The following is a 25271-nucleotide window of genomic DNA, read 5'->3' as shown; positions in this document are numbered from 1 at the left end:
CCCCAAGTCGGACCTTTAGACTGCCCTCTACTGCTGCTTTGGTCTTTGTGCTGGTCTATCTTTCAAGTCTGAGCGCCAGGATACCCGTAGGGTGACAGCATGCGCTATATAAAAGCTATATACAATACAATACAATACAATATCCCACATAACAGGAAAAGAAATGGTAATGAAGTAATGCTGCAGTACATTCGATAAAGGCAATCACAATGGTGTATTCTTAAAAAAAGAAAAACAATCCAGTCCACTCATATTTTTTAAAACAAAAAAATAAATATATAGGACAGATGATTTATTACATCTTTAAATTGAAAGAGACCCACACTTTGATAATAAAGCAAAAGTATGTTGTCAAGAATTTTGCAACTTCTGCCAGTGATTGGTATTGTGTTGGCTATCAATCTAGAGCTACAAAGGCATTTTATTAATAACAGATATTTATACATGTGCATAAAATTGTGCAATAGGAGAGAGTATCACTTGTATCACAGCGAGAAGAAAGCGAAGAAGGTGGTTAGTACTGTGACGGCAAATTAGTCGTTATTTTCAGGCAGACCTCTTCTTACGGCACAGCTTCATTCGGGTGAATTTTATTATCTGCAGCCCAAAAGGCCTTCAAGCATTGCAGTAAATGGTACATTTATTAAGGGAATCTAGTCACATAAACAGGGTACACTTGCACTGTGCAATATTCTGTGTTGCTATTGCCTGTGGTTGTATCATGAGGGTCTTTCCCACAGTGCTCCAGATGAGGAAGAGTAGCTCCTGTGACCTTCCAAACAAACATGTAGTAAAGTGTTGTGGATTATATATTTTTTCTTAAGGGGTGGTTTGTGGTGCAGATTTGGATATTACAGCTCTCTTGTCAATTTCTGAGTCTTAGAATACCTCATTAAGATCGACAGTACTATTACAATTTAGAGGACTATTGGCTTTTCCAAAGGTGGTATGTGGGTGGGTGTTATATTAGTAGTCATCGTACATTGTTAGACGCTAAACTGCTCTATCTGGAATGTTTCACACCTGAGAGCCTGGAGGGAAGGCTGGTCTGAAACCCTTTTGTGTTCTTTTGAACACGGCAGTGATCTTTCTCCTCCTATGTGATTTGGTAGGATCTAGTTTATTTGCTTTTGTCCTTTGGTGTGGCAGGCTGACCGACTACACTCTGAGCGAGACCCCATGCCCCTTCTGTCCCGGTCTTTGATGAATACTACAGAACACTTACAGGGCTTAGCCATTCTACCTAAAGCCAGCCTCGAAGGACACTTTGTTAAAGGCCTTCCCAGCATTACCAGCTGACACTGCCATAGGAGCGTAACATATCTTTGCAAGATGAAAAACAGGCATTTTGATGCAAATCTGTATATGAAGGAAAACGAAGAGAATAGGGCACTGGTAGCACATACAACCTAGGCAAGCACGATTCCTAATATTTTTAAGGATCAAAATAATCACTATTTGTTACCATCATTCCAAGAATACGTGTAACCCTAATGTTTGATTGCTAACTTTCACTTAAAACTTCCAGCAACCTGGGATTAAGTCATAGCTGCCAAGTATCCCAGGTCCATGCAGAATAAACTCAATGCATTTCCTTTGAGTAGTCTGGCAAATACTTCTTAGATTTTTTTCCTGGTAACAGGTTGTTCCTAAATCCCACATCCTCAGCATTTAGCTGCCAGATCCTGCTGCCGCAACCAAGGTACCCTCAGATAATTCTTCATAACAGCATTGTTAGCTGGGGAGTTGAGAGTGTTGTAGGAAATATAAAAATTAAACACGCTGTACAAAATATGAAGCAGAAGGATATAGCGAAACAACAAACCAAGCAGAAAACACACAGCTCTTCATGATTAAAAAACAGTTTAGGCCCAAATCCCGCACTGACACTAGCAAGGTGAAAAGTTCATTTAAGGATGTAGTGGAATAGGAAACTTTAAAGGGTTTTCTGTTGTAGGCCAAATCATGTCTAACAGCCCTGAAAACATATATGACATCAGCACACAAGTCCACCGACACGTACCCCGTGCCTCCAATCAGATTGTGGGGTGAATAAACAATGGATTCATGTAACTGAAGTAGCCCAGAGCACACACAGGGCTAAGGTGCTTGATTAAACAATGGATTCAGGGAAGTTATTTGGTTCTGAGCACACGGAGGTCTTAGGCACACCATACTGGAAGCGCACACTAGCCTTAAATTGCGTTTACCATGAAACTCACATGCATTCACAAGCAGATCTCCTTTGTTGTGCGACTTCTTCTGTCTTTCTTCGTAGGTTGCAGGAATCTGCCTTCTGGGTTCAGGTCTGCCCCGTGAATACTTTCTTTAGGGGGCATTTTAGGCTATTTCTTTGGGCACTACAGCCACAGGCCTAACAGTGAGCTTCCCTGGGATAGCCGCCCTTACTCGTTTTTGTCTCCCGCCACCTACTGGGTTGAGAGTACATACCTGTCATGCACCACAGTGTGTCTGGCACAGGTATCTCTCTGGGCAGTGGTTGGGATTCCATTTACCAGTAGGTGGTGGAAGTGTCTACACACCTCTGGAATCTCAAAATCACCTTTTGGATCCATTTTCCAGTTGAGGGCTATGTGGACTTCCTCATCTGAGGGACTACCCTCATAGGCTACACTGGCAACCCCTGGAGTTACACTAAGGGCTTTGCCTTCAGGACAGCTAGGGTCCTTGGTGTGGTGTCCTGTCTTTTGACAGTTGTGACACAATACCTTGTTGGGATCCCAATTACTTTGCCTTGCCTTGATCAACCGGGGAAGAGAGACACTCATGTGTGAGATTTTGAATGAGTGAAACACAACCTCTGTGATGGTGTCATTTATTTTGGGAGCTCTGTGACATTGCAAAAGACACAATACCTTCAAATTCAGGCTTGAAGACTACCCACTTCTCCTTAGGTCGCAGAAGAAATGGGGTTCTTCCTCAATTTGTAGGCTTATTTCTAGCTTCAGAGGACAGCAGCATCAGAAGTTCTACCCTAGGACCAGTCTAACCTCTATGCTGTGGCATAGATCTTTGTAGAAGTAAAAGGTGATATTATATTCTAGCCTCAAATGTCACCTTATAGGTCAAGATTGAGGTAGTAGGAGCTACGCCAAAAACTAACTCAGATGCTAAAGTACAAATACAAATCTGGAGAGAGCACCTCCAAATTAAATACATGCTTCAATATGTTAAGTCAGCACCATGGTGAACTGACTCTGGTATATTGTGAGAAATTAGGAGCGTATAAGGTATATTCATAGAGCACATCTCGCTGTCTCTGTTACCATGAGACGACCATGCCCTTGGTCTCTCTTTTGCACAAGTGGCACTCTGTGCTAGCTGCAGGTTGGCGGTCTGGATTAGACTCGAAACTGTAAACACAAGGTCATCTTGCTGCCCCACTATAGCATTTGGGGGTTGAAAACAGACACAACAGCCTGTGCTACAATGGGCTCCACAGGCAGGGGGCGCACAGGACAGTTACCAGTAAGGGCTACACCTCCCTTCTAGTTCACAGTCATCTTGCGGATACACGTGGCTGTGGAGAACCCCATGTAGCCGTAAACCTTGCACTCATTTATTCACAGCATGTTTACCACAAACATTGAGCACTTTGAGGGAGTGAGGGTTCCCAATCATGGTAGTACATGCAGATTTTCCCAGAAAGTGAACGGAGATACTCTCCCCACAAGAGCTGCGGGAGAAAGGCCATAACCTCATAACTAGAATAAAACACCACAAACACCTAACCCTGCGGTTGTCTGGTAATGGGGTATTGGTTTCTCATGATAGAAGGGGGTATTCATGGTGTGAATCCCCATCTCCAGCAGGGGTTCTGGTGCATGTTATATTGACCACACAACCACCTTTAGGTCTTTCCCTGTCTAAGTACCCTGTGGAAGCCCAAACTTTCTAGGTTATTCAATGTGCTCTATTCCTTTAAGCATCCAACCTCTTTTATTCACCATCAGAAGGAACTGCAAGGAAAGTGTTATACCTCATCTCTGCCGAAGAGGCCTGCAGCACCAAATCTTATGTGTTGGTTGCGTCAATAGAAATAGAGTCTAAAGAAGCTGGCCTATGCCTATGAGCTGCATGCCTTGCTACTGCTTAAGATGACTGTGGTTTATTCCATAACACCATTATCATATTGGCCAGTACCTCATTTAAAAGCAACAACTGCCTTCCTGCCACAATTTCAGTAAACAGATTGGATTTCAGCTCTTCTGAATGACGATTAATGTTCAAGCATTCATCAGTACGGCAAGAAGGCAAAATATAATCATCGTCACTAAAACCATCCTCGTCTAGAGTATAGCTTCTCAAACCCCAAACCTTCAGCGGCAGAGCCAGAGAGATCCGAAATGCTTCAAAGCCTCATGAGATGCCACTGTAGGTATTTGAGGAAACTAGTTCTTTTGCAAATAAGCCTTAGTATTAGCTCTCACATTCTTTATAAAATACTCAGTCACTGGAGTTTTGGACTTCATCACTGTTGAGCTGACATCGCACCAGAAGCTAATCCTGATTTCGATACTCGGGCCAGCTTAACCTGTTCTGAAGTGGCTTTCTTAGCCTCTGAACTCAAGACCAAAGCTGATGAATCGAGTCCACTAAAAACAACGGCACCATTTTAATCTTCTCAACTCCTCAACTCCAGAAGGTGTACCTCAGGTTGCTCCATGGAAAAAATAGGCAACCTAGACCATGATTACTACTTGGACAGAGCAGTATCCCCAGGTGGCATACCAGGTCACAAGATCATAAGTGGCCCAGTGTTTCTGTACTCAAGTTTCCAGTTGCGGGAATACTGAACCAGAATTTACCTGGAAAACAGCTTGGAGCTTTTTGCTCCAAACACATCTCAGTCACAGCCCCTTACCCCAGCCAGCCTCCTCCCAAGGCATAAGGGGAGCATTTAATGCTCCACATTGCCAGGCCAAATCCTGCTCTTACCAAACTCACTTTTTATACCCTTCCCACACAAGGAGGTGCTACATGTGAAGCTTAGTCATCAAATAAATGGGCCTGAGACATTACTCCCCATTCCTCACTCTATTGAGATTAGCTTGTAATAGGCGAAGTAGGCTGTGGAGATGCTGGCTACAGTTATTCTTTCAGGTCACCCATAATCTCCAAATTGTATTCGGGGCCTTAATCTCTTTAAAGCATTGCCTTTGATCAACTGAAGCACTAGGGCAAGGAAATCTCACCTCTGAACACATTGACAACTTCTCCAGGGCTGGACTGGGCTCCAACAAAGACAACTGCGACTCTCCCCTGGTAGTACTGCTTCTCTTCTTGTGAGTTCTTTATCTGAGGACAAAAACCTTCTGCGCTATCCCGAAATTTCTTGTGCTTCCTGTCTTTAGACTGCCCCCGCTGAAGCAGACCTGTAATTTGAGTATGCAGCTGCCAAAAGAAGCCACCTCGCTCTCTCCCTCAGAACCTTAGGTTGCATCAGGCAAAAAGGACATGTCGCTGAATTGTGAGACCTACCAAAACTGCTGGGACACTTACCAGGACGGCCCATAACTGACCTCAACAACAGGAACATGACTTGAAGCCAGAGAACTTCGGATGAGACAGTTTCAGCTACTGCCAGTCAAGGAAAAAAAACATTGTTTCCCAAAGAAAACCTGACCAATTCACAATGGCGTCTGTTGTTCCTGTAAACAGTTGGACTGGACATCCCCGAGCTCAATGCCTGCCTTACAAGGACGCTGCCTCGCCTAACCTACAATGTCGAACTAGACCAACCAGTGATCGTTAGCAGGCTTCAAACGTCCCTAAATACGACACTGCCATCCAAACTAAAATCTTCATCCCTTCAGAACCCACCTGCCCCCTGGTTTAACGAGTCTCTACAAATCGAAAACAAGTCCTGCAAACTATTAGAGAGAGCTTGTAGGAAGGTATATGACTCGGACTCAAAATCCAAATACAAAACTACCCTGTGCCAGTATCACCGGCACTGTAGGAAGGCACACACCCTGTTCTACTCTGATAAAAACTCCCTAGCGCAAAATTGCTTTAAAACTCTTTTCAAGGTAGTCCAAAACCTTTCTGACCCGTATCTTATCTCCCCCAACCCCCCACCCCTATTATCCCAGGCTCAGTGCCAGGAACTTGCTGACGTTTTTATTAAAGATGTAACTGACGTCCAGGCTGGTCTTATGGATGCTAGAGCCAACAGCCCTAACCTAAAACTCAAAATTCCTTTCCTGATGCCTCCTCTCTCTAGGGATCTTAAAGCACCAGGGACATGCAAGTCATCAGCAGGGTTGCAGTCCTTTATCCTGCTGAACCAACCCCGGCTGATAGCTCTCCTGGCTTCCATTAAATCAGGGTCACACTTAGACCCTCTTCCCCCAGCCAAACTATTTTAAACCCACAAGTATACAGCTGGTGCCGGAACTCCTGGACACCTCCCTAAGCGAAGGGGTGCTGGCCCAGGCCTGGAAGCTAGCCATGGCCCTCCCCTTGCTCAAAAAGCCTCACCTGGATTCTGACAATCTGTCGAATTTCAGACCAATCTCACTACTCCCTATCTTCTCTAAAATACTCTAGAAACAGGTCAACTCTCGCTCACACACTTGTGGAAACCCAGAACGCCCTCCACTATTTCCAGTCCGGTTTCTGAGCACGGTTCAGTACTGAAACTACCCTCTAGGGAGTGACCGAACACTTAAGACAAACTGTGGATTTGGTGGCACAGCCATGCTGATTCTATTGAATCTTAGCATTGTGTTCCACACTCTGTCCCATGCTATTCTTTAAGACAGACTGATCCTTATGGGTATCCTTGGCTCAGCTCTAGCATTGCTCTCCTCCTTCCTGTCAAACCGCACATTTCAGGTCTTTTCAAATAATTCTGTGTCTGAAGCTCTCCCCCTGTCCTGGGGCATTCCCTAGGGTTCTATCCTCAGCCTGTTAACCTTTAACAACTACGCCAGCCTGCTTGCGGACCTGGTGGAAAGCTGCGGGTTGACTCTGTTCTCCTACAAGGACGACACTCAGATGATTTTCTCTCTGTCGTCAGGACAAGCAGTTAACTCGGAAGATCTTTACTCGTGCCTCAACCTAGTCGACACCTGGATGAACACCAACTCATTGAAGCTAAATGGCGACAATACTGAGGTGATGATAATGGGCCAGAACCACTGACTTTGGGGCCCTCATCACAGGTCAGCCATGTTGGAAATTCGACCTATCCCCACCAATAAAGTAAAGGACCCTGGTTTATTTCTGGACTCCACCCTATCTATGAAGCCTCACGTTACTAAAGTGGCCTCTATGTGCTTTGCAACCTTAAAATGGCTACAGAGGATATTGTAGTTTCTTCCATTCTCAGCTCAAAGAACTGTTGTCCAGGCCTTGATACTCTCCAGGCTCAACTACGACAACGTTCTATACTTGGGGCTGATGAGGCGTCCCTAATGTGCTAATTGGTGGTTCAGAATTCCGCAGCCCGGATCCTGTTCCGCCTTTCAAAAATGTCTTCCACATCGGGGCTTCTCTGGGAACCTCATTGGCTCACACTGACCAAACGTATTGATTTAAAAGCGCTATGTTATATGCATTAGATCCACTCAGGACCTCTGTACTTGCAAAAATTGATGTGCCCCTATTATCCGGCTCGCACCTTGTGATCCAGTAGTGGCTTCCTCTTTACTGTCCCGAGGGTTAGGTATGCTGGCATGGGGGTGAGGGGGTGGGGTGTTGGTGCACCCCTTTCTCTGTTTTGGTCCCGGACTATGGAACGCTGTTCCGGACTCTTTAGGATGCTGCACCTTCCTTTCCACTTTTCGCAAGGAAGTAAAGACTTGGCTGTTTTAGCTCCTATTAGACTGATTTACCGGTTCTCTAAGCGCTAGGAAGCCCTGTTAGGGTAGCCATGTGCTATACAAGAACTCTATAACAATAATAATATTAATAATAATGATAAATGACATCACTAGCACAGTATGCTGCATTTATGGAGCTATGACATTATCCACAATGGAACCTCGCAAATCCACTGTAAAGGACTAGATATCGGCCTGGTGCCAGTAGATAGGTACTTCCGTGCAGTTTTTTCCAAACCAGTTTAATCCCTGGCATGGTTCATATAAGGAGGCATAAACATTAGATGTGAATTTCTGATTGTTAAGATGTGTTGTTCAAGTTCTGCATATCTATACATTATTGTAGTTACCATCTTGCTTTTTCTTTAATAAAATGAGGTGATGTTGGATTCTACCCGGAGGCCCAAGATTTAATCTCTTGTGTTCATGGAACACACTCTGTTCTGTTGCTGTAGAGAGGCCTATAACCTGGTGTTCTATGAGTGGCGGCGAACTCAGCCAGAGACCTGGGTTGATATACAAATAACACCTGCTCTTGCCTGTATATATGTACATTACATTTAATAATATTTCTTCTAACGTTTTTGTGTGTTGGCCTCTTCCTGCCACCAATCACATCTTACCAGAAGCTTAAGTGTTCTGATTAGAGCCTACTTTATAAGGAGCACACTAGGAAAAGACCATCAGATATCTTGTGTGCTTCAGGAACACAAATATACCAGTTTCTTATCAAGTAGCAATACGGCTTGAGTCTTATAGGGAATGGATAGCAAAGCAGTTTACCATTGAAGAAAGTATCATTGATGCACTCCATAGCAATAATCTATTAACCACTTGGCTGCTAAGGCACATGATGCACTTCCATTGACTTTCCATTGAAATCAATGGAAACTCCATGACGAGTTACCCTTGTCATTAGCACTGAAGGGGTTAAAGCAATTTTGGATGCAATCTACATACCAGGCTACAGCTCCCTGCCTTTAACTTGTGATACAATATCTGTGAGTGAAACATGTCTATGTTGTTCTCCATTATATGAGCATGTAGTCACTTACAAATTGTTAAATTAACCCTTGACAGAATAGTTTGTTTTGATCACTGGACCTGGGTCACTATTCCTCAAGTAATAAATCCAGTGTCCTAAAGATATAGTCAAATTAGTAACCTAGCGGAGCTTCCAAGCCAAAAATTTGATTAGTGCTAAAATTGAAGAAAGAATTTGGAACTAGGCGGAGGAAGCCTGATATGTGCTGGAAGGAGGCAACAAAACTCCAAATGGCCACTCTTTACTACTCTCCTAAGATTGAGAAATAACTGTATGCAAACACTGGGGAGAAGCCAGTAGAGCATCAGAGTTGTGTTCTCCTGTGCACATTCAAAGAGTTGTGTTCCCCTGGTAACAGACCTTTTAAGCCACACGTAGAATGAGAAACAAGAGTGAGAAGCAGCATTAATGGAAAAAGAAGCAATATGAACACAAAGGACTCTTGGGCTCGTACGGATAGATTTTAAGCGTACAGAGAAAAATACCCTTGTAAAAAGAAGAGACTGCAAATGAGGGCTTTCGATTAACTCAAACATTTATTCCCCTGAACACAGTTGAATCAAAGACTTAGATAAGCCACGTCACTGCAAGATAACCCTTTTCGGAAACTGAACCCTGCAGAAGATAATGGGTATTGTAGAGGGCGGATGAAAGAAACAGCATAATGCAATTCAACACTGTTAACGAGACAAAACCCAAAGGATAAATAATGAAAATTCTACATGTTAGGCATGGATTAACGAACACTACTCTTGGCAAAATAAAGTGACAATATCTCAGGAAGGGTCAAATATTACCCAGCCAATAGAAATGGAGGTTTAGAAGTTAACTGTATATTTACTATGATGTTTTTGAAAGCCCAAACCAGGTAGTAGGGAACCTGAGCGCATGCTACGGAGATAAAAAAATAAACTATCATAAACATATCAAAATACAAATTTTAGTTTAAATAGAACTGTCGATGAGATAAAATCAACCAGTGAAAGGATTTTTTGTCCAAGTCAACATTTAGATCAATTGGCAATTATAAGTGGTTGGAGAAGTGTGGCTCAATGGTTAGAGTGGCAGACCCTGATGCAGAGGTCTAGCCCGGGACCAGGGTTCAATTCCCCGCCTCGGCGGGTCTTGGGCTCAAAAATTCCACGGACCTGATCATTCTCGCCTCGGTGCCTATTCCAATTATGGAGTCCCACTCTGCAACTCTGGGCAATAGCTTGCTCAATCTCCACAACAGCCCCCACAACGCTAAGGATGCCTGGCCTCCACCTTGGGGGTGCCCAGGAGTGGACACCTCACAGGGAAAGCCAGGATGGGTTCCACAGCGGTATTCGTATAAGCGCCTTGAGACCCTTGCGGGTGAGTAGTGCGCTATACAAGTATCAACTTACTTACTTTTTAAGTAGAATTGACATAATCCACTTTGTTCATAACTATCATCATATTTATGTTGAATGAATGTGTGAAAGAAACATATTAAGTGAACGGTTGCCCCAAGAACCGTCTGGCATTTTACATACCGGTGTGTTCTATAGCCAACCAGACTATGAGGGTAAAACCAAAGCTTAAAGGATTTCTGAAATAAGTGCTAGTTCCTTTGGAGGAAAAACTTCAGAGGCAAAGTTTTCCAAGATTGAGTTGCAAGGAATGATAAGGCGGGTCCTACAACTCGGATCTTTCCACTCAGAGAGCAAGTCAGCTGGTGGGTAGAAGCAGACTGTAGCACTCTCGTTGGATGATACAACCTGAATTTGGCTTGAAGATAAATCAGACCGTACTGGAATGCTACATGATCTGATTGCAAAGGCACATGATTTTGAACACTAACCTTTGGCTATCTGCAGCCAGTTTAAGGTTCCCAAACGTAGTGATATGTAGGTACTGTGGTATAAAGACATGATGCTGCATTGTTTACGAGTTGCAATCAGGCAAGAGAATTAAGACTTGAATGAAAGATTGCCAGTATGCAATTTTGCATGTTACTCTGAGACAGAAGAAACAGGAACACATTTCATGTTTCTAGGAGGGCATTTGATATGGAGGCAGAAAAATTATTTAAGGAAGTTTTTGACTGAACCAAGTGTCGCAAACACTTGATAGGATCACTTTATTATATGGTTCTTTACTGAGGCACCTAACGAGTCTATGATTAAAATTAAATTTACTGTTAATTGTAATCCATGGTCAAACATTAATGGCAGTAAATTAAGCAGGCACTTGCCAATAATATTTTCAAAATTCCTCTGATATGAATGGGAACGTGTACAGTTTCAATGAGTGGATTAGATCTGTTCTTTATCAGATAGTGCTGGGGAAACAATATGCTCTAAATCAAAAGAACCTTCAAACTTTTGTAAGGTAGCAGAAAGACAAAGGCATATTGTGTTTGACAAGTCTACGGAAGTATAAAAGCATCGAATATCTCACCATCTCTGTCAAGAGAATCTTTCCACTGACTACTCCCACTAAAGAGATCTTTGGAGTAGTCTGGGCACACACTTCCCATTCTTGTGAAATTAGGTGTCTGCAGGTAACAAAGGACTCCTACTTTAAACTTTTGGACTTTTTTGAGGGGAAAAATCATATTAATGAGTAATACTACATTTGAACCTGTATCTGAGGTCTTTCCTGTGATTTCTAAGTAATTTCAAAGTCAATAGGACAATACAAATTCCATTGAGTAGTTTACTTTTGTCTGTGGTCAGGTAAAGTAAAGATCTTAATATTAATTAGGTTCCCGCCTTTGATTCTTGCAAAGAAAAATATTGCATCTTAATTAGTAAAGACAGCACTCCTAAATTGCTGGGCTTATGCAATTCCTCCTTAGCCTCAGGCCACATTCTGTGTACTTTGAACGGATGACATGATAATTCCACTTCTCAAGAAAGTTGGTGTTGATCTCGAAGTCTTATTAACTACTGTTCCATCTCCCTTGCTTCCTTTAGCTACCAACATCACTGAAGGTTTTATTAATGGACATTTATCAGCTTACCTAGAGAACATTAAGATGTTGAACCCAGCACAACCACAATTTCAGTGCTTACTTCAGCTTTCTTTAAAATCTTTATTTCGGCCTTTTTTGCCATAAAAGAGTACAATTGAAACAAACTTTTCCACAACACATATAAAATAGTACAATTCATACAGCCATAAAGATAGTTAAAATCAACACTGGCATTCATTAGCAATTAAAAATCGTCTCTTGGACCACATAGCTGACAAGTACTTTGAAATTGCAAATACAATGTGTCCGGACGTATCTGTCTTATGGATTCTCAAAGCATGCAAACATTGGACGAAACCCATGTTTTTACATAACGGTACTAGCCAGTACTTCCTGGCTTTACTGTAGGCTGGGCAAAAAAGAAGTATATGAATTTCATCCTCTAAGCTACAGCTACACCCAGGACAAGATTTGGTCGTAGAGGCAGACCATTTGCTCGTAAAAGCCCTTAAAGGTAATGTACCATATCTCCATTGTAAATAGAATTTCCTTGATCCAATGGGATAGATAACGTCCATGAAATCCTCAAAGAAGTATGATATTTTAAATGTTAAAAATAATTCAGTCAAGGTGCCAGCGTGAGAATCATACAGTGTAGTGTTAAGTTTGTTATCCATAAAAGACCTCGTGAGGGACTTGCCTGAAACCTCACGGCACGCCCTTTCCGGATCATGCCACAGAGCTGGTAGGCCCAATTTACCAAATTCCTGTTTAAGACGAGCCAAGGAATTTTTGATGCACTTTTACAATTTAATATTTCCTTCAGTTCTAGCCTGTAGTTCAGCAGTTCTGGCATTGTCCAGAGCCTGCGCCAGAACCTAAGGGGTTTTAGTGCCAGCTCATCCTGTATAAAACTCAATCCCAGATCTAACCTTAGCGGAAGAAGCGGTGTACTTTGGGGAAGCGTCAGTAGCTGCCGCATAAATTTGTTTTCCGTATTGGAAATCTCGGACCCGCAAGAGTGCCCCCAGAGCTCCCCACCATAGAGAGCCGCTGCCCTCGCCTGGGTTTTGTAAATCTCCAGCGCAGGGCTCACTGGTTTAAATGACGATGTATTGGACATCTTGAGGATTCCCCCCGCCAATCGGGACAGTTTCAGTTGAGATTTAACCTGTTGGGGCCCCAAGACAAATTTTCATTTATCGTGACCCCCTAGGTACTGGAAAGTCTGTACCCTCTCTAATTTGACAGATCCCAAAATAGGCGTCGGGCGTGTAGATGCCTGCGGATTGAAAATCATAAATTTCGTTTTGTCCGTGTTAATCTCCAGTCCGCGGCAATGACAGAAGTCCGCAAAGCCGTCCAATACACGTTGGATCCCCATAGGAGACTTGGAAAGCAGGAGGGTGTCATCAGCGAACATAATCGCCGGCAGCCTCCTGCCCGCCAACCTGGGTGCATCATTATTGGGGACCGCATCCAGATGCGATATTACACCATTCACATAGAGGCAAAACAGGGTCGGTGCCAAAACGCACCCCTGCCTCACCCCCCTGCCAACTGGGAACCTGGATGACAGCGCCCCATTTCTCCCACATCTGACCTGTGCGAAATTCCCTGCATGCAGCCTCATCAGAACCCTCAATATTTTGTGCGGAAAGCCTAGCTCCAGAAGCACCGCCCAAAGTTTCCCCCTTGGTACTAAATCAAAAGCGGACCGAAGGTCCACAAACACCATGTAGAGGCTGCCACACTCTAATTTTGCCGTCTTTCAATAAAGTAGAATAAGGCGAAAGATCTGATCCATGGTGGAAGTCTTCCTCCTAAAGCCAGCTTGATACGGGCTGAGGACATCACGTTCCTCCATCCACTCCTGCAGGCGATTCAAAATAAGCCGTGAGAAATTTTTTTGTGGAACGTCTATGAGGCTGATGGGTCTGTAGTTGGCTGGGAGCAGGGGAGAGCCTTTCTTAAATATCGGGACTATCTCTGCTCCCAGCCAAGTACCGGGTACCTCCATTCGTCCAAGAACTGCATTAAACAGAATGTGCAAATAAGGTCCCAAGATCCTAGGTTGATGCTTAAAAAGGTCACCGGGGAGTTTATCAAGGCCAGGAGCTTTTCCAGGTGCAAGTTTCCCTATGGCATTACAGACCTCCTCGACAGTAAACTCCAACTCATCTAGCTGGACAGTTGATAAAGCGGGTGCCGGCGTAATTTCCAAACCAGGATCAGCTGAGTATAGGGCTTTAAAATGATCTTCCCAAACCCCGGCCTCAATGTTAGGTTCAATAGCAGTTCTTGGTTCTCCAGACCCTGTACTAACTATTGCCCAAAATCTGCATACATCCCTGGAGTCTAAGGCAGAGGTTAGATTGCTCCACCTTTCCATATCCCACTCTTTCTTCGCGTGATTTATTATTTCGTTGTAATGGAGTCTCAGAGTGCAGGTTTTAAGTTTGTCACTCCCATCCTTAAGAGCCGTAAGCAGATCAGTTTTTGCCTTCCTGCAGGAGGCATTGTACCAAGAAGATATCGGCACCCTTTTTCTCTAGCTAGGGCCCTGGGGATTAAAAACATCTGCTAAGCAGACTACTAATTCCTGGTGCACACAGTGCAATTTAACGTTAAAATCACTCACCAGGGGCTCAGTGGTTAGGGCATTAACTTACTTCAGCTTTGGACGAGTTAAAGACAACATTAGATAAAATACATTCTGCCATCATGGTCTTTTGGATCTGTCCATCACCGTTGATACAATCTACTACTCCATACTGCTCAGGCCTTTGGCAGAGATAGGGGTAGAGAACAGTGAGCTTAACTGATTTAGATCTTTTCTGTAACACCAGGCTCAGGTTGTTTGATTGATGATTATAGATCTGCTAAGCAAGTGTGGCATCCCAATGACTCCTCCTTTACTCCTACTTTAAAAACAAAATCTATTTGTCCCTTGCCCCAGCTTATTTGATTGACTGACTTCCTATTTTATGGGTATCCTGATGTCATCCAAGTGATCATTTGCTTCAGAGGGTAACAGTGTCAAGTGTCAGAGAGTATACTGGCCATTGCTAAATGTTTCAGCTGGTTATGGTATAACCTATCAGGGAAAGCAGCTTCCATCAGGACCGTCCGAGTCCCACAACACTCAATAGTATATTCTACCTAAAATACTGTTACTGAAGATTGGTGTAATCAACGCATACCATCCACTCGCTTATACTGCACACTAATAGTGCTTGCTTATACTGCACACTAATACTGCAATTCTCAATATCACCCACCTAATCTAGTAACTGAGACTTCAATGGGTATTAATATTCATTGAGGGGTCTCTCGTGGCCCCATAGGAAGTCACCGGCAGTTAACTCTCAGCATCACACTTTCATCAAGAGGGCAGCCTGGCTCGGCACAACGTCTGGTCCAATGACTCCTGAATATTGAGGAGTCATAGGACCAGACTAGGTGTCAATGGACCTTTTAATGACTATTAATACCCAATGAAGTCCCAGGTCCTAAATTAGGTGGATGATATCGAGAACTGGGGTATTACACCAATTTTAAGTAATAGTAACTTAGATTATACTATTGAGTGTTGTGCGCCTTAGATGGTGCTGATAAAAGCTAGATGACCTGATAGGCTATACCATATCCAGCTGAAACATGTTGACCTGGGGTGAGGAAGTCTTTGAGCTCCTCATATATGCCCCCCCTCTTGTTTTTATTGGTGCCGAGGGTCAGTTTTCCATTAAAATGAAGACTACAAAAGGTGAGCAAAGGCAGGCATTTTTAATTACCTTTTTCCCAGTCCATAAACTGTAACTGAGGAGAACTCAAGTGAGGTTAAGCCCACTGGGGACCGTCAAAACGTACCGGATAAGGACTCTATGATGAAGCATGTCACATAGAAATGTGTGGTTGAGCGTCTGTTAAAAACAGGAGTGCTGTGCATCTAAAAACAAGGTAATACTGCTCGCCGGATACCTCTCTTCTAGCATTGTGCTGATCCAATGGGGGAATTGAGGTATCCCTTCCCTATTCCCTTCCCTCTCTCCCTCCTGTGTTTTTTCTGTTCTCTTCTGCCTCCATGGTGTGCTAGGGTATGCACAGCTCATACACCTGGCTACACTTCCACCAAGTCCAGAGCCACATCCTTCAGACCCCTGGACAGTGATTACTTGCTGCTTCACCTCCTAGACAGTGCTTGCCTGTTCACTCTCAAAGACGGGCATCCCACAATGGGAATTAGTGCAGTTGGAGATTAGTAACCAATGAGTTGCCAAGGCAGATTTAATTCTCCCTTCCCCAGCCCTCCAGTTCTAAAGCCCATGCAGTCTTCATACATGTCTATCAAATAAAGCAGTAGAAAGGAATGTCCTCTTTTGTGAAATCTCAGGAATACCAACAGAATTCAGTTCCCAATTTTGCTCTTATGGAGGTATAGGGTCCTACAGCATGAGAAATATGCGGAAATATGTGTACAGATAGCTGTAATGAAAATTGGGCAAAGGAATTACTAGAGAAATAATCACAGCCTCAAACAAAATCCAATCTATAACAACAACATGTTTTCATTTGCCACTAGAAGGCAGACACAAAAGATCAGACGAGATAGTGCAGAAAACGCAATATTGAGCTCCACAAAAAACATTTTAGCATTAAGCGCCTGACAATCATAGAAACGATCTTCAGCTTCTAACCTTGCCTCATCTTGTACACAACTTCATATTTTTTGAAGAAATTAATGAAACAATGGACTACAAGAATAACAAATGTAGTTTCATTTTGGACTATATAATCAAAATATACAGCACTATATTTTACCTTCATAATATTTTGTTCTGATGTGGTACTTTCAAGTTTCGCTTCCTGTGATTCTGCCTTCTTCTTAACATCAACTTCTGACCGAGTAAGACTTATAAACTCAGTAATTGAATCACCTTTCTTTTCTTCAGCAGATATATCCCACCTTGACTGTTTCTTCGTTTCTAAAAGTGAAGTTGAAAAGATCAATCAGGTTACACTACATGGTGAGATATCGTTAGTCACATTCCTTTTATTTTGCTTCTTTGTACCACTTTGGAACTTGTGTCTGAAAACAGTGTTTTAGTAATTAGAGTTACAAAACGGCAGCTGATGAGTGTAGCCTCTTGTTTTCCAATCACCATCAGCATGTTATTGTGTTAATTAGACAAACCTTTAATTCATGTTAAAGAAATTTGGATCGCTAGCCAAGCAACATGACCGACAGGACGTGAGCCTCTTGAGCTCCCAGTCCGTTCACCCGTACATCCTGCATACACCTCCTTTCATCAGCTGGAAACAAATGTTGCTGTAACAAACTAGATCCCTGCAGTCGTCGAGTCGTCCCAGGACACATAACGAGCAGCAAGAACCTGTAGCCGATGAAGTGAACTGGGCTGCATCGAGGAGTGGCGGTTCGGGCCTGTGGGTAAGCGCCTCATGGGGCGGAGGCCGATCCACCCAACTGAGAGGGTACGGATATCAAGGCAGAGCAGAGAAGCTGAACCCTTTCCTTCTCCCCTCCTCTTACCTCTGAAGCGAAATCAGCTGGCAGCAAGCCTATGACAGTCGCACATAAGGCGGGCGGGGATCCGCCCTGGGTCAGAGATACGCACTCCTTGAGAAAGAAATTAGAAGGGCAGTGAGAAGGCCTCTCTGGGCGCAGTCCAACGTACCCAACCCGATACCGGCCGCGGCTACAAGCAGAAGGTGACAAGTCCGGTCGACTATTGGCCTGGATTTTACATAGGGAGCAAGCACCCCCATTGATTAAGTGTATACGTAGTATGGAGGGAAACATGGTATATTCAAGGGTGGGAATACTGGAGCAATTCCAGCAGCATTTCCAGAAAGTGTATACGGCTGACCGAGCAGTTCTTTGTCCCATTCCTGGAGGGGCTCTAACTGAGGAGACTCTCACTGAAGACTCAGAAGGAACTAGATGCGCCGCTGATTGCAGAGGAGGTACTGGAGGCGATAACTGAAATACCTACAGCAAAGCCTCGGGGGGGAAGGTGGGAGGGTTTGGGGGTGGGGGGGCATTCCAATTGAGTATTATCAGGTATACTCAGACAAGCTGGTGCAGCCCCTGCTGCAGACATTTAGCTAGGCATTTGAAACTGGAGCGTGGCCCCCTTCCATGCGCGAAGGAGTAATCTGCATGCTCCTAAAACCGGGGGGAGATGATGGGGACCCTACAGCAAATCGCCCACTCACAATGATAAACTCTGATGTCAAAATACTATGCAAGGTGTTAGGCAAGTTACGTTACCTGGGCATACAGGTAGCACACGGGGGCGCACAAGTATTATACTTAAATATGAATAGGGTACTTGAATCCCTGAAGTGTTCTGTGGCCTTTAGGAACCCTCTGCCGCTATCCCTCATGGGAAGGATTGCTGTGGCCAAAATGGTGGTATTGCATCAGTGTCTCTATATGCTTCAACACTTGTTGTGCAATATACCCATGACAGTCTACAGACAACTGAAATCAGTGTTTAGTATCTCTATACTGGGCAGGCAAGCAAAGTACGGTGGTGTTGCAGGTTCTATCCAGGCAATATGAGGAGAGGTGCCTGGAGGTACCTAGACTAGATCTATACTATCTCACGGCACAGCTGCAACATGCAGCTCGGTGGTTTAATGAGGGGGATAATTGTGAGACGCGTTTACTCAGCGGACAAGTAAAGCCAGATTGCCTACCGGAAATCCTGATGCAGGGGGCGGGTGCTCCCACAGACTTACCATATGTTGTTAAACAGACAGCTTTTCTTTGGTAAAAGTTCATAGAGCGCATAATCAAAAGTCTCCTGCAATGCCAGGTTTAAATTAACACACTTTAACTTCCTGCATCGTACCTACCTAACCCCAGTATCCCTGAACCGCATTTCGCCCGATAAAAGGAGATAGATGTGCCACAGAAAAGGCGGGCTTTTTACATTTAGCTTGGGATTGTCCTCTGGTCAGGCAGTTCTGGGTGGAGGTGGTGGGCAGGATAGTTGCAGCTACCGCATTCGAATGCAGCTTGAACCCTTGCATTGTTTACTTGCATTTGTCCGGAAGCCAAAGAATAGGAAACTCCCATATAAGCTCCTGCAGTTAATGCTTGTGCTTGCTATGCGAAGGGTAGCTATAACCTGGATGGGGCAGAGGGGCCCAGAAGTGTCCATCTAGCTTAAAGATGTCCGAGAGTGGTCCCTAGCCGAAGAACACACATGCAACTCGCCCGAAGGGATGAGAAACTGCAAGAAAACGTAATGGTTTGGCGGGTGTTGTGTTCCTCAGGGTTGGCGGAGAGGGAGTCCTCCTCGCAGGATACGAATGATGGCGAGGAGAGTGGGTTGGATGAGGAAAGCGGACCTCCCCTTGCCACGGAGTGAGGGGACTGACCCCGGTATACGCGCACTGGGACTCGATGTGTTTGCCCCATGTTTTCTTCTCACTGTAGAATGCTTCTGAATACTTATGTGACCCCCATGGTATCCCCCCCCGATGCGACCATCTGTGCTACATGCCTGTGGTAACACCAATAATAGGTCTATGTACGCTGTATTGATGCTGATTTGTTTTTTGTATTATGCAAATTGAAAAAAAAAGTTTAAAAAAACAACTTTATTCTCCTTCCCCTTTGAGAATATATTAAAACATCAGAATTGCCCTGTGCCTCCTACTACACCTTATGTACAAAGTTTTCAATAAAAGTTTATGCTTGTGTAATACTTAGGAATCTCTTAGCAAGAGGGATTAGCCATCTGCATGCTTGTAGCTAATCACTTTCTCAGTTCTTCCCCAACAAAGTAGCAACTATTTGCTATTCTTTGCATGCTGGGGACATTTTTCCTCCCACAAAACCCCAGGCCTGTCCCTCTGCCTCTGTCACTTCCAACCTTCCTTCATTCTCTGCTTTCTTATTACTTTTGCTGGATACAGCTATTTACATATCCTAACCATCCACTAGGGCTCCACACTTGATCGTTGCCAGGCTCACGTCTTTCTTCAAGTGCACAGTTTTGACATCAATAAGTTTGTTGCATAGGTTGTAGGGATGTTATTAATGATGTAATAGAACCGGTCATGAGTGATGTAGTTTGAGGGGTAAACAGCTGTACAACCTCAGGACGGGAGTTACAGTTACCTTAGGGCACGAGTTATGGTTACTAGAGAAAACTTACTTCAATGTCAGTGTTTTCTTTTTGTTTAAAACGTTATGTTGGCACTGAAATGGTCACCTAAGTACAACATCACTTTAACCTTAGGTTTATTCAGCGTATTTCCAAGGGCTTTTTGACGTAAAATAAAATCTTATTACCACACTTGAAGCCAACTCCCTGCCAGGCCCTGCAGCCAACCCCTCACCGTCATGCAATCGCATGCCGTGCACATCCAAAGGTTGGCAGCAGGGCATGGCACCCCGAGCCAAATGCACCTCTCCCCCAGACCCCAACCTCCAGGGCCAAATACATTACCAAGCCACACCTTTAATGGGCCTTGGGAACCTCATCCCCAAGGCCATACTTTAATTATAGGTGAGGGGGCCAAACATGTTTAACATTAGAGAAGGGGGATGAGCGCACCCCCACGCCCAAATGGCCTCCAGGGACCTTCATCCCCATGGGTCACATTTTAATGCTAGCAGAGGGGGCACTTGGCCTCCCTTCCAGAGCCTCAAGAGGCCAAATAACGTACTATTAGGAGAGTGAGGCGCATGGTCCCCTCCCCAGTCCCATATGGGCACCGGGGACACCAGGATCAGGCATAACTGTGGGGGCTGAGGGGAGAGCCCATAGGGCCCCAGCCGGCTCCTGCAATTGAGCCAGCATTGCTCCCACCCAGCATGAGCAGCTACTTCAGCTTGCTCCTGATGGGCGGAAGCAATAAGTTTCCCTGCCCGCAAGAGAATGGGAGCAGTAAAACAGAAGTGTGGTCCCACCCAGCAGGAACATTTCACAAGCTCCTGGAGAGTAGGAGCACACGTCTTCCCTACCTGTGGTCCCGCACTGTGCTATCCGTACCTGCAGATGGACTCCCAGGGATACAGTTAAAAAGCTGGCCCCACAGAATGGGGTCTTCAGGACCTTGTAAGGCTTGGGATGGGGAGGTCATGTGCTCCTCGCCCCTCTACTTATTGTTTTGCCCTTAGTGTTGGGGTGCCTAGGGCCCATTTGGGCTCGGGGAGGGGGTGCAGTAAATGTAAAGTGTTTGGGCCCAGGGATGGGGTCTCCAGGCCCACTACATGCTATGGAGTTGGGTTGGGCAGCACTCCCCCTCTCCTAAAAGTTAAGTGTTTAGCTCGAGGGATGGGGTCCCTCGGGCCGCTATAGGCTCAGGGAACGGAGTGGAACATGGAGGCAAAGCTGCCTTTACTCTCTCTGATCTCTCAGAAGCTTTTGACACCTTTGCGCATGACAACCAGCTATCCGGCCTTCAAGAAGCAGGTGTCAATGGACAGGTACTGGCTAGGATTGCCTCTTGTCTGGACAACTTTACATAAGCCATTCATTTTGCTTCCATTCAGGACTTAGTTCAAAACTGTTTCTGTTAGAGTCTCACAGGGCTCCTCTTGCAGTCTTACTTTGTTTAATGATATGTCACCCCCCTGGTCAGGTCTGTCCATTCATCTGAATTCTTCATTCTCACTTATGCCAACAATACCCAGATTCATATTAATCTAGATTCTTCACCTGTGAACTCCTGTATAAACCTATTGTCCTGCTTGTCCACTGTGGTCTCAAGTCACTCAAAATGAACACTGACAACACAGAAGTTCTTATCGTTGGCAAAGATCCATGTATTTGTTCTGCCAACTAGGGGCCAATGGATCTGGACCCTGCTTCTAACCTAGTCATTGAAGGTCGGAATTGGAACTTTTATTGTGACCAGTCTCTTCCTTCACTTCAAAGATTAATAAAATGTATTCTTTTCGTTTTTATTATCTGCAGCTGCTCCTTGAAAACACACCGGTCCTGTCTCTGACAGTTCGGCAAAAAGCAGTTCAGGCAGTTGTTCTCCCTCGTCTGCATTAATGTACCTTTCATTATCTGGACCGTCCTTCTTCCTCTGTGGCCTGACTTTCAACAATCCAGAATTAAGTTGCTTTTTGCCATTTTTCCACCTCCTCGTCATTTTCAAATCTCCACTTACCTAGCTTCTCTGAAACGGCTACTGATTTCTAGTCAGATCAAACTCACATATGTTTGATTGGTGAATCAAGCATTCCATCAATCTGGTCCCAGATACATGTATTCACTATGCTACCTACCACCCCCCACCCCCTTCAGAGCTCCTTCTCTATAGCTTCCATCGCTCGCCATGATTCTCTTGTGTTATCAAGCTTTCTTTCTCTTACTTGACTGCTAAGTCTTCAAATTCTATATCACTTCATAGTCAACGCATTGAAAATCACCTGGCCATTAGTAGTCACGTAAACATAACTCTTTTCCTTTACATACTGAATTCCATTGGCACCATCTTGGCATCATTCCAGCAAGTCCTCTTACCATCAGGATGACCTTACAGTTGATATTGCACTCTACAAAACTAATAGTATAGTACAGAATTTCAAAACATACTAACTACTTATTTGGGGAGGACCCCTTGGGTGAACAGGACTATAAAAGATGGGTTCATTTGAATTTAAGGTAGCAGAGTAACATAGGGACTACTGAAGTTAACAGTTTATCAAAATCCTGTATGCTACTGGCGCCTGATTTGTTCCAACGGTTAGGAAATAACTCAATTCATTCTTATGGGCAGGGGGAAAGAAAGCAATGATATTCTTATTCATGTGGAAGAACCATGTGTCAAGTCCTGGTCTACAAATAAATAAAATAAGGGTAAAAGCCGGAAGATGAAGAGTAGTAAGGGTGGCAACTGAATAAAAACAGTTACGTTTATTAGATTCAGATACAAGTTACCTATCATAGAGAAATACAAACGATATTTGATCTTCTGTATTTGATGTGCCTAGCATGGCTTTTGAGTAAATATATCAGTCTCAGTAAGGTGCCCCATTAGTTCAATCTTCCTAAAAATAATCAAGCGCTGGCCCATTCCCTATCAGATATATAATCAAATTTGTTTTGTGTTAAAAGAGAAGGCCTGAGTCATAAATGTAACATTTGTATCACCATTCGGGAAATACATTTCTAAACTGACATGCAGAACCACTGCGCCCTCCATGGCCTGGTCGCCCCCACGCTCCCCGCCTGCTCTGCCTGCCTACCTCTACCTGCTGCCTGCCAGACGCCAATCCGGCGCCCCAGCCGCCGCAGGGCCGCCCACCAAGCCCGCCGTTTTTTCCCGCCGTTCCTGCCGCGACCCCGCCCCCCCGCTTGCCGATTGGCCCACGCGCTCCCCGCCTCCCAGCGGACCCTCCCTCCCGGCTCCCTTCTTATGACGCCCCTAGAGCGACCGCGCAGTGGACGCGCGCAGCGGGAGCACCGATTGAGCGCCGAAGGTGCGCCAAAGGTAAGCCCGTCTGCGCCCGTCCGCGCCTGGACCGCGCCCAGTGCCAGGACCCCTGGCCCCCACCGCCGGAAGCCGACCCGATGGACCTACGATGCCACCGAACTCAACGCACTCAACACCGGCCGAACCCCGGGCTGCTACCGAGCCACACCGAGACGCACCCACGGACCCTTCAGCTGCCACTCCTGCAAGTTCTCCTGCAACCGGACCCACGCCACACCAGCACCCACCAAGCCGAACTCCAGCAGCACCCACCTGAAGTGCATCCTGCTCAACACCCGCTCCGTCCACAGACACGCCGTCGAGCTCTGGAACCTGCTCGACACCACAGACCCAGACATCGCCTTCCTCACGGAAACCTGGATGAACGCCTCCTCAGCGCCCGACATCGCCATCGCCATCCCAGACGGCTACAAGATCATCCGGAGGGACCGCATCAACCAGACTGGAGGAGGCATCGCCATCATCCACAGGAACACCATCCGCATCACGACCAACACCGACGACACCCTCGCACCCGCCGAACACCTGCACTTCCAGATCCACGTCAACCCCAAGACCACCCTCAGAGGCACCCTCATCTACAGACCCCCGGGACCATGCACACAATTCAGCGAGGACATCGCCGACTTCATCAGCCCACACGCCCTCCCCTCCGCCGACTACATCCTCCTCGGGGACCTCAACTTCCACCTGGAGAACAACAACGACCGCAACACCACCACCCTGCTGGACAACCTCGCCAACCTCGGACTCAAGCAACTGGTGACCACCCCCACCCACTACGCCGGACACACACTCGACCCGATCTTCTCTTCCAGCAAGGACATCGCCTTCAGCCACGCCACGGGACTCCACTGGACGGACCACAGCTGCGTCCACTTCAGCTTCAGAAGGACCACGCTCCACCATCACCAGCAACAGGCTCCCCGCAGAAGCTGGAACAAGATCACTGCAGACCAGCTCGCTACTTCCCTGAGCAAGAACCCTCCCACCAGCACAACAAACCCCAGCCAAGCAGCCACCAACCTCACGAAATGGATCAGCGACTGCGCAGACGACCTCGCCCCGCTGAAGACCCCGCCGAGCAGACCCGGCAGCAAGAAAGCCCCATGGTTTAACGACGAACTCAAGAGCTCCAAGAAGAACTGCAGAGCACTCGAGAAAACCTGGCGCAGAGACCCAACACCGGACAACATGACTGCCCTCAAGCTCGCCACCCGAAAACACCACCAGCTGATCCACGCCACCAAGAAAACCGCATTCAAGGAACGACTGGACAACAACGCACACAACAGCAAGGAACTCTTCAACATCGTGAAAGAGCTCTCCAACCCCAACGCCGGAAACAACGACATCACCCCGTCGCAAGACCTCTGCAACTCCCTCGCGTCCTACTTCCACAACAAGATCGCGGACATACACAACAGCTTCAGCACTCAACCGACGCACGCCACGACCGAACCACCGCCCCCCACCACCACCCTCCGCGCCTGGACCCCGATCAGCACCGAAGACACCATCCGCACGATGAACTCCATCCACTCCGGATCTCCGACAGACCCCTGCCCTCACCACGTCTTCAACAAGGCCGACGCAGTCATCGCACCCCACCTGCGGGACATCATCAACACCTCCTTCGACATCGCCACCTTCCCGGAGAGCTGGAAGCACGCCGAACTCAGCGCTCTACTCAAGAAACCATCAGCAGACCCAACCGACCTCAAGAACTACCGCCCCATCTCGCTGCTCCCGTTTCCGGCCAAAGTCATCGAGAAGACCGTCAACAAGCAACTGGCCGCCCTCCTCGAGACGAACGGTTCCCTCGACCTCTCGCAGTCTGGCTTCCGGGCCAACCACAGTACCGAGACCGCCTTGATCGCAGCCACCGATGACATCCGAGCCCTGCTCGACAACGGAGAAACAGCGGCCCTCATCCTCCTGGACC

At 45.8% G+C, this 25271-nt stretch overlaps 1 protein-coding gene across 2 annotated transcripts in view; it reads right to left on the bottom strand.

Annotated features, from left to right (window-relative positions):
• Positions 1 to 25271, bottom strand: part of GPATCH1 (G-patch domain containing 1) — a 282152-nt gene that overhangs the window by 67581 nt on the left and 189300 nt on the right. For both annotated transcript variants that reach the window (XM_078668539.1, XM_078668540.1), the window contains exon 15: positions 16658 to 16821. In XM_078668539.1, the coding sequence (XP_078524665.1) occupies positions 16658 to 16821 (164 nt within the window). The remainder of the gene's footprint in view (positions 1 to 16657; positions 16822 to 25271) is intronic.

The sequence above is a fragment of the Lissotriton helveticus genome, chromosome 12, assembly GCF_964261635.1.
Source record: "Lissotriton helveticus chromosome 12, aLisHel1.1, whole genome shotgun sequence".
Classification (NCBI taxonomy): Eukaryota; Metazoa; Chordata; class Amphibia; order Caudata; family Salamandridae; genus Lissotriton; species Lissotriton helveticus.
This window is presented reverse-complemented; position numbering and strand designations above follow the sequence as displayed.